This window comes from Rhea americana, unplaced genomic scaffold (genome assembly GCF_003343005.1).
Source record: "Rhea americana isolate MKP2758 unplaced genomic scaffold, rheAme1 scaffold_347, whole genome shotgun sequence".
In the NCBI taxonomy this organism is placed as follows: domain Eukaryota; kingdom Metazoa; phylum Chordata; class Aves; order Rheiformes; family Rheidae; genus Rhea; species Rhea americana.
The window spans coordinates 211643-224191 of NW_028186476.1; the positions used below are offsets into that span (position 1 = coordinate 211643).

Here is a 12549-nt window from a genome sequence, read left to right on the forward strand (position 1 = left end):
GTCCTGCCACCACGGGGACTCACCATCATGGACACCCACTGCCACAGCAGCCCATCACCACAGGGACCTACCACCATGGGGATCCCACCACCACAGTGACCTACCACCACAAGGACCCACCACCATGGGGAYCCATTGCCATGGGAGTCCCACTGCCATGGGGAACCCACTGTGAGGGGCCTCATACCCATGGGGATCTCATTGCCATGGAGACCCCTCTGCCACAGGAGTCCCACCTTCATTAGGCCCTGCCACCACRCAGGACCCACTGCCACGTGGCCTCACTGCCACAGGAGTCCCATCACCATAGGGATTACACCATCACAAGGTTCCATCACCACTGGGGCCCACTGCCATGGGGACCCCACCACCAGGGGGATCCCACCTCCATGAGGATTCCACCTCCATGGGGGACCTGGCACCACTGGCCTCCAGCCTGTTGCTGGCCCTTGCACTCAGAAGAGCCCTGCACATTTTGCACACCTTACTGGGCTTGTGAAGCCTTCACCAAAGYTTTCCCAGGTGAAACCACTGCAGGTTTCTATGTAACTGAGCCATGGCACCAAGTGCTCCAAGGTGTTTGGGATAYTGCAAAAATAAATGCATTCAAGATGGAATTCAGTTGATTGCATTCAAGACGCAATTCAAGGGACTTGTGGGGAAAGGCTGATAAGGGACCGAATCCAGTGAGGGCACAGTTGGCCCCTTAACTGCCATCTCCATGCTGYCCAGGCAGTGGACACAGCAAGCCCAGCCCCATATACTTGCTCTGCTCTCACATGCCCACCCTGAGCACTGCTAATGACCCAGCAGGCCTGTGATCTCGCATAACTGAAGATTTTGTTCCTAGCATTAACAAGAGAGGCAAGAAGAGACTTCAAGCAAGCCAAGAAAAAAATAAGTTTTAAAAAAAYGCTACTTGTAACAGTAGCCACTGCCCTCTCTGGAACCTGAGCTCTGCCATGTGAGCAGGTTATTGACAGTTACCCTCACCCTGCCCTAAGACTACAACTAAGAAACAGGGATCAACTTCCTCCAGGCCTGAGACCTCCTTTTCCAAAGTGCTGAATGCCATGCACTCCAAAGGAGACCAAGCAGCAGGTGCTTTTGCTGAGCTCTGGGAGAAGCTCCAGGTGTTCTGAAGTATGGAAACTCCTAGCTAGCTCCCCATAGGCATGGTGGGGGAGCTAGCTAGGAGTTTCCATATTTCAGAACACCTGACCATGGGCAGTCTACCAGCCAAAGGTGATTGTATCATTACTCTGATTCCCCTTCTTTAAACAACATCCTGTCACAAAGTGRATAACTTGGGGAAGAATGAAGAACAGCAATAAACCAGTGAAGACCACAGGGACCTTTGACAGATGCTCCCCTGCCCCAGAGCCCAGCAAGGCCCCCTTAGCTTAGTGCTGCCCCCCCCAGTCTCAGGGGATCTCTTTTCTCTGATCTCTCTAATCCGCTCTCATCTCCCTAATCACCTGCAGTCGCATTATGGCTCACTGATTCACCTGCATGTGTGGGCTGCASGCCTTGGGCCGCGCATTCATGTGCAGCCCTGCCAGTACACATCGCCCAGACCAGGAGATCTGCCTGAGTGTCCTTACTGGGCTGCCCCGGTCTTGTAGACCATGACACAGACCCCACAGTGCTGCTGGCCATGAACATGTCCCTAGAAAGGGGCATATCAGGCAGCCCAGCTCCTCACCTGCTGTGCAAGAGTTGAAGKGGCTACCGGCTCAAGACTTGGACATCCTGCGCCAATGAGACATTGTTTGGCAGCCCTGCAAGGGCTTACTCAGCAGTGTGGGGCTTCAACCCTCCCAGGCAAATAAGACCAGCTCCTGGAGGCCCTTGGTGTGGAGCCCATCCRTGGCCAAGATGAGATGGAAAACAGAGGCCATGGCATCCAATGCCTACACACCTGAGAGGACCCCAAAGAAAGGAATAAATCCAGAGGATTGAAGGTCAGTAAGTCACCATGCTGAACCCTATCAGCTGGGCTAGGATCACTGCAGCTTCTCTTTCCTTTCCCAGTTCATGGCCCTGCAGGCAGAAGTCAGTCTTGTGTGACTCACAATGCAGCAGGGAGGCTACACTGCTGCACTGCAAGGGGAACGGCTGGGGGACACAAGGCCTCCAGGGAATCTCATAGCACTTACAGGGTCCCAGAGAGTTGGTTGCAACCGGTGAATAAAGGTCTCGTGAACAAGTGTCACTGGTGCTGAGTGGCCAGTCTGAGGCAAAGCAGAGATGCAGGACTGGGGCTAGCCACATGTTGAGTAGCAATGGACCAAGGTATGGGTGAAGGAACCCCCCCAACCCTGACACTGGCTAGTCAGTGAATGCAGCGGGCATGGTCTAGGCTGAGAGAGCTGCCTTTTGCTAGCTTTGCCCCAACTTGCTGTCTCAATGTATTTTGAGTACTGCTGTTTTTCCCCTCTTCAAAATGGCTGGAGAGCTTCCAATACCTGGGAATCTCAGTTTAATTTCTTCCATTTTCTCATGATGCTTCTTCCTTCTTTCTAGAAGTACCTTAGGCATGAGACCCATGTTCCCAAATCCTCTTTAAAATCAGAGACCCACTCTCAGATAGCCCATTGGGCTAGTAAACCCAATATGCATGTTCCTATGGCCAACAGCTTGGGAAGAATACAGAAACATCTGCTCTATCCACCTTGCTCTCTTCATTCCAAATGATCRGGAGTCCATTCAACAGCTTAGCTGGCCCCAAGCAGCATTTGAGAGGATCTGGAGTGAGGTTTAATCTCAGAAGATGATCCAGAGTAAGAAGCAAGAATTTGCTCCCTCCAAATCCCCTGTTGGATTCTTACTGTTGCCCACTGCCACTGTAGTCAGTATGTGCCTTCCTCTCCTTGTTTCTTGACAAAGATTGAAAGGTCACACTCCGTCCTATTGCAGTCTGTTCCTGTTTGACTCCAAGCCTGACGATCTGGGCTGGGCAGGTCCTCAGATGAAGACAGATGTAGCCAAACTCTCTCCACTGCTTTGGAGCCCTTCCGCTGCCCCCACAAACATGTCAAACATTTCTTCCCATTCTAAAGAGATGCCCTTCAGCCACACGCTCTTGCATCTTTGGCTCTAGTAAATTTTGAAACAAATCATAGGGCAAGTCYTATGTCTGGAAATGGTTTGATTTGGACACTGAAGGCTGGCATGCCTGCAGCAGAGGGTATTACTGATCTGTTACCCAGCTGAATGCCTCTTCAGATRGGCTCCAACATCTGGAGGCAAATGAAGGTTTCAGACAACCCTAAGACAGAAGGGCATCAATCAGAGCATCCAACAGCTCTTGCAATACCCCCGTGTCCTCTGTTAAGGGTTTGTCTAAAAGCATGTGTAGACCTTCTTTTGCTAGGAATTCAAAAGCTGTAGGTATCTGTAAATCCAGGTGTCCCTGGAAATGAAATAACTCACTTGATGTAAATACAACCCCCAATCTTCCTACATGGGTACTGACATCCTAGTRAAAAGTCTCCATGGACTTTGAAATCTCTTGTGGCTGCTAACAAGGGGRAAAAAATCTCCTTTGTCCATGTCTGAGGAAAGAGGAATCTCACCTGATCTAGCCTGCGAAAAAAGGAGGGAGAGCAAGGTGAGTGATGAGGGACAACCACTGTCCTGTTGGCAGTGGGAWGTCCCCACAGTGGATGGCTCCCTGTGGCAAAGCAAGAACCTGCCTCAGTGATTTCTGCATGCACTCGGGATCAGACCCTGTCCGGGACTGGACATGTGATGGCAAAAGCCTGTGATTTTTATTGAGCATGTAAGCAGACATCACACTGACCCCATGCTTATAAGCAAATGAATGATGAAAGCCAATGGCTGCTGCTGTGAGATCTTCCCCTCACTGTGCCCTCAGGCCTTGAACACCACTAACATCTCCAAAGACTCTTTGCCCTTAACAAARTGGATCCCTCTCTGCCTTGACTGACATTTAGTCAGGAAGAGCATCTCAGTCCTTTTGCTTTAGGTACCCCTTTATGGACAGAGATGAGASAGAGACAAGGACTCAGGCTTTTGCTGGCTATTTGGGCTCTGCAGCCAGYGTCACTGCCCTCTGCTGGGAAGAGAGGCTGTAATGAAGAGCCACGGAAGTCAGGGAACAGAGAGGCATCACTAGCCATTTGGCTCCAAAATGCTGCTGACTCCTAGCCTTGTTTAATGCAAAGAATATGTGAGAGGAGATGCCCAGGCCATACTGGCCTTTGTGGTAATGTTATAGCCTAGTTTCCCCAAAAAAGAAACATATATGACATAACACTCCCTGTCTGTCTGGACCCATGCCCAGTTTCAGCCCTGGCTGGCAGAGGAGTAAAGGGCTCCATGGTATTAAGTTTCTACAACRCTATTGAAAATAGGAGGCCAAAAGAGAAAACAAAAATACTTTGCTCATGTCCCCGTGAAAGGAAAGGTTACAGCATGCTCTCAGCACATTAGATATTGGAGAATCCACACAAGAGTGCACCACAGGGGCTGCATGAAACAAGCCATGATTTGCTCCTCAGCTTAGAGAGAGTTGTAGGACTGGGACCACAGTACAAGTTGGGCTGTGCCACATCCCACCCCTCAGAYGGCACCTGCCATCAACTACCAACTGTCAGGGATGATGCCTGGGCAGGACTTCTCTCACCTCGCTCACTGAAAAGCAATAAAGTCCTGCAGCTTCCTCCTGTACAAAGAAAACTGTCTCTCAAATCCATATGAGAAGAAACCAAGTCAGTCACAGAATCTCATCCTGCTCCCAGGAATGATTTTATTGCCATCTTCAGTAACAACAGAATTGGGCCTTGACACACAAGCACAATTTGGGCATGYGGACTAAAGCTAGAGAGACAAGTCAGGAATCTGCACTCCCGATTGGTCTAGTCCCTTCATCAGGAGACACCCTCCTCCTTTCCATGGCAACAGAGYTAAACCTAAAAGTTGAGACATGTCTTTATGCCACTTCCTTGACTTACTTTGAGAGCCAACCCCGGCCCTGGAAAGCTTTGGCCTGAGAGCAAAGGTTATATCAGCTAATGCTTTTATCTGGAASAGCCAGAGGAGCCAGCAGCAGAGASAATAGATTTTGTGYTTATTTGTTGAGGTTCCTGCCTCCTCCCTTCTTCTTCTTCTTCCTTTTCGACTTGAAAAGAGACCGGACCAAGTATCCCCTCCAGAAGGCCTGGATGCGGGTGGCAGCAAGGGTCATGGTGGTCAACTCCTCCAAATCTTGTTCCTTCTTCTTCTGACGTATCCTGCGTTCCTCCTCAATCTGGGAATACTCTTYGATAAGCACTGCATGTTTCTCCTGCAGCAGGGACACCTGGGCCTTCTCCTCGGAGTAAAGAGCATAAAGCTCCTCATACTCAGCCTAGCAAGACAGCAGATGCCAGCTACAGCAATTTTGAGATCATTCAACAGCTTCTCCTTGTATATCCCTAGTTAAGGATCCTCTTACTCATCCCAAACCCAGGGAGAACCAAAAATGGCAGCTTTTTAAAAGCACTAAACAGGAAATGTGTGCCCAATGCCCAGAGAATTTCAAGAGATGCCAGGTCTTAGTATTTTCAAGCTCTTTTGAAAAATATTCTCATAATTCTCCATGTTGCAAACCACATCTACCCTCAGCTGGGTACTCTGACCAGGTAATACACATGCAAGTCAGAGCCTGTCCTGCATATACTCTGAGCAAAGAGCCACACAACTGCAGGTAGGCCAAAGCTGAGCCCAAGCTAACAGTTTTGCTGAGAAGCAGGTTATATCAGAGTGGCCACTGAAGCCCACTTAACATACTATTTACTGTTGGGTGCATAAGACAAGCCAGGCCACATCAGCATACAAAGGGCCAAGGACAGATAGTTTTTGATGGTACAACCACAGGTTCAGCAGTTTATTCCTTTCCTAATGCATTAGAGTAAGCCACATGGAGAAGGAGGAGTTAGAAGAACACAGGACTCCATTCAGCAGATAGGAAGCCAAAATAATCTGACATTGTTATAAACAGGACAAGATGGGGATTCTTTCTCACGATTAGCAGCAAACTTTTAGGCCCTTCCCTACGTTTTGCTTTGCAATCCACCAGCTTTTATCCTCCTCCATAAAAAGAGTAGGAAAATAAAAGCATCTAGGGCCTTCTCAAAGGAGAGGTTAAGAGGTGCTGACATGATTCTCAGCTTGTTATGGGATACCAAGACAGTAGTATGCAGGCTGTTAAGTCTGCAGGTYTCTCTCAAGTGGACCAGGAAAAATAGGAGCACGGTTTGGACACCAGATAGGACCAGTAAGACTGAGGATTGAAGCAAAAGTGAAAGCCCTGTTCTCTAACAGCAAGTGGACATGTCTGACAGACTGGAAGTAACCCATAAGCCTCCAAATACTGTGGGATTTAACAACAGATGTAACCTGCCCTGAAGTAAAAACAGCAGAGAACTCCTGAACACATAGTTAGGACAAAGGAATATTTCCTTCTAAAGCCTGTACTTCTTCTGGGTGGTAGATTGTTCCTCACTTCCATATCCTCCTGTGTATGACCCACACATCCATTTGGACAGTGATCTACCCAGACACATCACCTTGTGGAACAGCCAAGTGCCTTAAAGAGGATACCTGTTTTTCCCCCATGTCCGCATCATATTTCTGGATCCACTTCTCAATTTCCATCTCTACTTTGCACTTCTTCTGAAATAAACAACAGGATATGTTACTTTGAGGCACCTGAAGCCTGGTACAAAGTAGCCTGAGTTAAAAATATAGTGGCTTTGAGCATGATTAAACTTCAGTATAACACCTCCTCCTTCTAGCACAGGACCTCCAGCTGACATATTTTGCCCCTGGTTTGAGGATTCTCTTAGGCCTGACCTCCATACCTGAGGCCAAAAGGGCCATATTTCATTTACRGCATGGGGCTGGGTGAGGGCTGAGTACTGAAACACATCTGAAAGGTGTGCTCTGAGGTAGGAAATGAACACATCTGATGGAATGAGGTAAATCATCAACAAACTGGGAAAACCACCTTCAGTTTGAAGCAGTAGGGAGCTGCTAAATGTGAAAGCTGGACAGAAAATACTCAACAGATAGAGCCTCTTAAAATGATGAGAGATTTCTAACTGCAAAACAGATTAACATTGGCTTGACCCTGCAGTATGACCAGGTATGGCCAGTTTACCCCTAGATGCTGTASTCATGTTCCGTGGAATCACCAAGAGGATGATCAGCTAGAGCCCATCACATGAGCCACACGATTTCCTGTGTGACACTGCSTCAGGATGTCCCAAAGGCTTCCAGACCATCATGAAGACAGACTTGGCACTTCCTAGCTATTTACACCAAAAGTACAGTCTTGAGCAACCCAAAGCTAGAGCATGTGGAAGGGGAAAGGAGATTTCTGTGTCAGTAAATTTCTCTGTCTGTCTGCCTGAGTGCTAGACTGAGCTGAGCAGCTCATCACAGCAAGTACGGCAATGACCTGCAGCCTCAGAAGAAATTGGTTGATAAAGCCACTCTACTAATGGAGGTGTAAATGGGTTGCTTGAACTGTGTATTGCAGCTCTAACTTGCATTTGACTCTGTCACTGCCTAGGTCCACTGCCACTTTGTTCTACCAGGGCTGCACAGYTCAATGCAAGAGTGAAAGACATACAGTTGGTGTGTGCTGTCCTGCCCATGGGAGGTCAGGGTTTGTGTGGAACAAACACCATATAGGGATAAAAGGAGGGGAAAAAATTGCTGTCTTTTTCTAGCTCCAGATTCTCACTGCCCCATGTCACTAAGATCCTCTGCTCAGGCCAGAGTTGTTGATACAGAAGCATGAGCTTGTCTGCTGCTCCTATTTCGTCCTTTTATATCTGCTCAGCACTGCGATAAATCACATTTCCCCCTCATTTGATTCAACTGTAACTCCCTGGATTGTGTCTCTTAGGAAAGTACCAGACAGACTGGGAACTGCTTAGCTTTCAAGACCAGCTGCATTCAGCCCTGGATACTACAAAAAATAAACTATAAAAGATGGCTTTACATACAGCCAGTATTATGTTCGCTCTGTTTACCTCATGTCAACTCTCTTGTTTTTTAACATATGCCTTGCCTACTTTGCAGTAGCCTTACTGCTCTGAATTTTCACTACAGCACAGCCTCTCCAGCATGCAGTGTCACAGCACTGCGTAGAGGTGTTCTTCGAAATAAGACAGCAGACAGGGAGAAAAGGAAGACTTGTGAGCACACTACCTCCTTGGTGTCACTGCAGGGTTGCTTTTCACTGAAATCAGCAGAGCGTTAGGAGGGAGCAGCTATATTTTGACAAACAGCATACACATCCTGCCAGGAACTAGCAGGAACCAAATAATTACTAGAAGCAGCCAGCAGCCAGACCTGACAGCAGTTCAACGAGTTTTAAACTTCCTATACTTGAGCTCTCCTTCCATGTTACCTTTCTGAGAGCCAGCTCTGATTCTCGATGTTCCAGTACAAGCGTACAGAGTTGTGCTCTTAGCTGCTGAATGTCCTGCTGTAGCCTAGCACACTTGGCCTGGGAAGCTCGCAGCTCCTCTTTTTGCTGGTTTTCCCCTTCCTGCATAACCTGCAGGACACTGATCTTGTAGTTGTCGGCCACATCTTGCAAGGAGTTTTTGAGGTCTTTGATCACATTGTCCTTCCTGTGAATCTAGACCCAGTAAACAAGACAAATATCATGAAGAAATGGAGGGTAAGGTGAGGCATCAAGGGCAAGAGAAGTAAGGCATATTTGCAAAAATGGAGATGATCTAAGAGTAGACACTTCTGCTCTGGTAGTAACTCTGATCTGACCGTTTGCAATAATTACAAGATTTCCACTGCTGGCACAGGGAACAGAGTTAGGTTAACACAAGATGCTTTGGAAATCTCTCACTCTTCCTCTGTGAACCTGTGAATATGGTCAGAGATTGAATGAGCCATACTGAGACCCACTGGCACCGTAATTTGAGGAAGCTGCCACAGGTGCTAACCCATCTGAACAAGATTCAAAGTCAGAGCCACTGGACACAGCCCAGTGGCTTCACCAAGCTTTGCATTTGGCTCAATGGGACAGTCCTGGGGACTCAGCTCAGTGGGCTGCCTGCAAAAGAAATACTCAGCTGGGACCAGTAAAACAGGTTTATTCATTATGCACAAGACAAGCTGCCAAAATGCACATAAAAATCTCAAGCGTCTCAATTCACAGATCTCCAAGGAGTGGAGAGAATTGGGAAAAGTAGGCCCTTGTTTCCATTAGCACCATTCAGTGCAGTCAGCATATGACAGATCTTTCCCCTCCGGCCCCTCTTGCCAAAAGGAGAAAGAAAAGCATACATATAGAACAAGGAATTGCTTGTCAGGAGTTCAGGGCTCAAATTCATTCTCAGATTCCAGCTCACAGAAAGATCCTGGGCATGTCCATTAGTTTATCTGTACTTTTGTTGCTTTCGGTGCAAAAATGAAGAAATCATATTATCAGGCATTAATCATACATGTTCTAAGGTTGCTAGTATTATAGAGTTGGGAGTCAAAGAAATGTTGGTTTTAAGCAAGAGTGAAGGCAGAGTAGATATTAAAAATGTGTTTTAATCAGAACAATCTCTCCTAGGAATGTCTTCTCACCGTTTCATCAGCAGCGAATAGAGCCTCTCATTGGCAATTGACATTGTGGCCCTGCCTAAATACTATTGCAGCAATTTGTGCCWCTTTTACAGCTCCTTTTTTAACTCAGTGATTTCCAGTGTGATTTAAGCTGCCAGTAAGAATGTGATAAAAGCATGTGAAATTTAAATTTAAAAATCAAGTATGAAATAAGCTTTTACATTATATTTTGCAATGAAGTAGGTATCTTTTAATTTAGGATTTGGTTTACAAATCATCACTTCCTTTCTAGGATCTGCAACAAAAGGACTATCTTATAGTTTACCAAAATTTTGCTTCACTGACCTTTCTTAGAAAACATATTCCCACCATATCATACCTTTTCATCTCGAGACTGGATTGTTGCTGCCAGTTCTGCCTTTAAAGCTGTGAGTGTTTCRGTGTTTTTCTTAATCCGGTGGGAGATGTCTTCCGTGAACCGAATCTTCTCTTTTTCTTCTAAGGGACTAGTTAGGAGTCTCTCATGCATTAAATTCCTGAACTCCCTGAAGGCTTTGATAAACACTTCAGCTGATGACTGTCTTGCACAGACTTCATATTTCAGAGCCTGACAAAGCGAAGGGTTGGCCAGCAARAGTCTCAGAACATTTCTAACAGAACTTTTCAGACGTTGCTCTAGCAAACAAAGACAGCCCCTCTGTTCCTCAGCTCTTGTGGTGTCCTCTTCTTGAAAGCTGGAAAGTAGGTGCTCCATTTCACTTGAAAGCTTTTGGTGCTTGATCAGGTCATTTGTGATYTCAGGTCCCAGCATATCAGCAAACCTATCCAGGGAGTCAATAATACAAGGGATCAAGCTGCTCAATTCCAGCTTGACAATCGTCTCATCCAAGACAGATATGATTCTTTGGGTTTCATGAGTATCAGGTTTTGACTGACTTCGATCTAGCATCCTTACAGCATCTAATCTGATCACTTCCTTCTTTGGAGTTTGAATGCCTTTTATCAAGGGCTTGTTTCTTTGCTTTACGTCCTGAGATGATCCTTGGAGCACAGTTGGATTCCTTGTTTCCATGGCATCAGTTAAATACTACTGAGCTGAGGTGAAGGTACACAAAATCTTCTACATAGGGTAAGACCATGGAGAATGACTCAGTCGAAGCACATCAAAGTCTCTCTTCTGCTTCTGTGGCAAATTCCACTTCCTCAGATTTTACCTTTAAAGAAAAGTTTGGTGAGGGCATTAGAGAAATAATATTATTTGAAAAAATGTGGCAGTTTCAGATTACACTGGAGTTGTTCCTAGGTCAAGGCACACAGTCAGGGCATTGGGGTTTTACATTAGAACTGGTCTCTATCACAGAGATGCTGTTAAACATCCAAATGTACTAGAACACCCATGGGAAAGGAAGAAAAGTAATAAATTCCCTGCTTTGAAGAATGATTGGAAGAAAGCTCCTAGCTCCTTCGAAGTAACAGGTGAGACGGAGATCACTGATTGCAGCTCTGTGATTTTTCGAGGTGCATGGAGGGGGGCTTGCAGGTCTCTGGGGCCAACTCAGAAGGAGGGCAGGTTTCCTGGTGGGAAACATGCTCCTTCACCCCTGCAGGCCTGGCACTGCTGGAGGGAGGAAGTGCAAGAGCGGATCCCTGCCTGGAGGAGCTGTGCCTGGCGGCAACAAGGGCCAGGGGAAGGGCCAGGGGAAGGGATAGAGGGGAAAGAGGACAGCTGCATATGGGAGGGTGACAGGGAGTAAGAGTCTCCCGGGTGTGGGGACATCAGAGTGCCAAGGGATCCCAGGGATCTCCCAGGCATGGGTCAAGGGGAGAGTTGCAAAGCTTTGGGAGGCAATCCCCTGTGTACAGGTTGCAGATGTGGGGTGCCAGGAGTCCTGGGGGCAAGCAGGGATCCCCTGTGTGGGGGACCAGGGCCTGGGAGGAGAAATGACCAGAGTGTATCTCGGCAGARAGGACTGGGGAGAGTGTCAAGGCCCAGGTATGTGAAGGACCAGGGTGCATGTTGGGGGGTCAGGAGCCAGGGGCTTCAGGGCCCAAGGACCCCAGGGTGCAAAGGCCCATGGGGTGTCACAGGGGTTTGGGGGCAAGGGGCACAGAGACCCGGGAGGTATCTTAGTGGTGTCACGGCTGAGGGTGGCTGAGCCCGGGGGGGTATCGCGGCTGGGATCGGGCCAGGGAGGGGGCTCAGGGGCCAGGCCCGGGGTGCGGAGGCCCAGGGGGTATCGCGGGGTTCAGGCCCAGGGAGGGGGCAGAGAGTCTGGTCCGGAGCACAGAGGCCAGGGGGTCAGGAGTGGGGGCCCAGGGGCCGGGGGTGTCGCGAGGGCTGGGCCGGGATGGCTCCAGGCCCGTGCGGGCGCTACCGGGGCCCTGCTCTCCCCYGGCCGCCGCTCCCGCGCCACCGGGCCGCCGCCAGGGTCCTCGGTTGCTAGGCGACCGAGCGCTGTGGGCGGGGATGGGCGGGGCGGGGCCCTTCCGACAGCCTATGGCACTTGCTCTGCTTTGGGGGCGAAACACCTTGAGCCACTCAGCGTTCCCCTCCGCGCTTGATGGGCAGCGCGACTGTCCAATGAGAAGGCCATCTGAGGGCTCCGGGCRAGAAGGAGCCGCTGCCGTGATGGGAGACGCCGTCTTGGCTGGGGTGGGGGCGTGAGCGCTGAAGGTGGCCCTAGGGACTCAGGAGGCAGAAATGTTCATCTGTGGAAAGGGACTGGGAGTTTTCCACACCCTAGGCAGCCCTTGCTTTATTTTTGTAACAGCTGTTTACCAGGCGGGGAACAGATCAGGCAAAGTGAGTCTCCCTTAAGGATTTGGCATCACCCTCTATTAGCAAACCCAGGCTTACAGCACGCCTTCCCTCCAGACCCCTCRGTACACCAGGCAACATGTTCCTAAAAGCTCTAAAAATAAGCCAAAAAATAAACTTCATAAGCCCTCTCCCCT

The 12549-nt window shown here is 48.6% G+C and overlaps 2 protein-coding genes and 1 pseudogene across 5 annotated transcripts in view; 1 reads left to right on the forward strand and 2 right to left on the reverse strand.

The window, feature by feature from the left end:
• OSBP2 (oxysterol binding protein 2) overlaps nucleotides 1-29 on the reverse strand; it is a 157486-nt gene extending 157457 nt beyond the window's left edge. Inside the window, exon 1 of the mRNA XM_085311662.1 lies at nucleotides 24-29. Coding sequence (XP_085167788.1) covers nucleotides 24-29 — 6 coding nt within the window. The remainder of the gene's footprint in view (nucleotides 1-23) is intronic.
• A 2243-nt stretch (nucleotides 30-2272) lies between these two features.
• On the forward strand, nucleotides 2273-3425 carry LOC146592061 (RBPJ-interacting and tubulin-associated protein 1-like; annotated as a pseudogene).
• A 1344-nt stretch (nucleotides 3426-4769) lies between these two features.
• DRC10 (dynein regulatory complex subunit 10) lies at nucleotides 4770-12039 on the reverse strand. 4 transcript variants are annotated; one of them, XM_085311674.1, is made up of 5 exons: nucleotides 11970-12039; nucleotides 9974-10808; nucleotides 8429-8662; nucleotides 6610-6681; nucleotides 4770-5374 (listed from the first exon to the last, which is right to left on the reverse strand). In XM_085311674.1, exons 2-5 carry the CDS (start codon nucleotides 10664-10666, stop codon nucleotides 5096-5098), a joined length of 1278 nt encoding a protein of 425 aa, XP_085167800.1. In that variant the 5' UTR covers nucleotides 10667-10808; nucleotides 11970-12039; the 3' UTR covers nucleotides 4770-5095. The 4 variants fall into 4 exon arrangements, with proteins under 4 accessions (XP_085167800.1, XP_085167802.1, XP_085167801.1 ...); XM_085311677.1 differs by having other exon boundaries at nucleotides 5337-5396; XM_085311676.1 differs by lacking the exon at nucleotides 8429-8662.
• Between the last annotated feature and the right edge of the window lie 510 nt (nucleotides 12040-12549).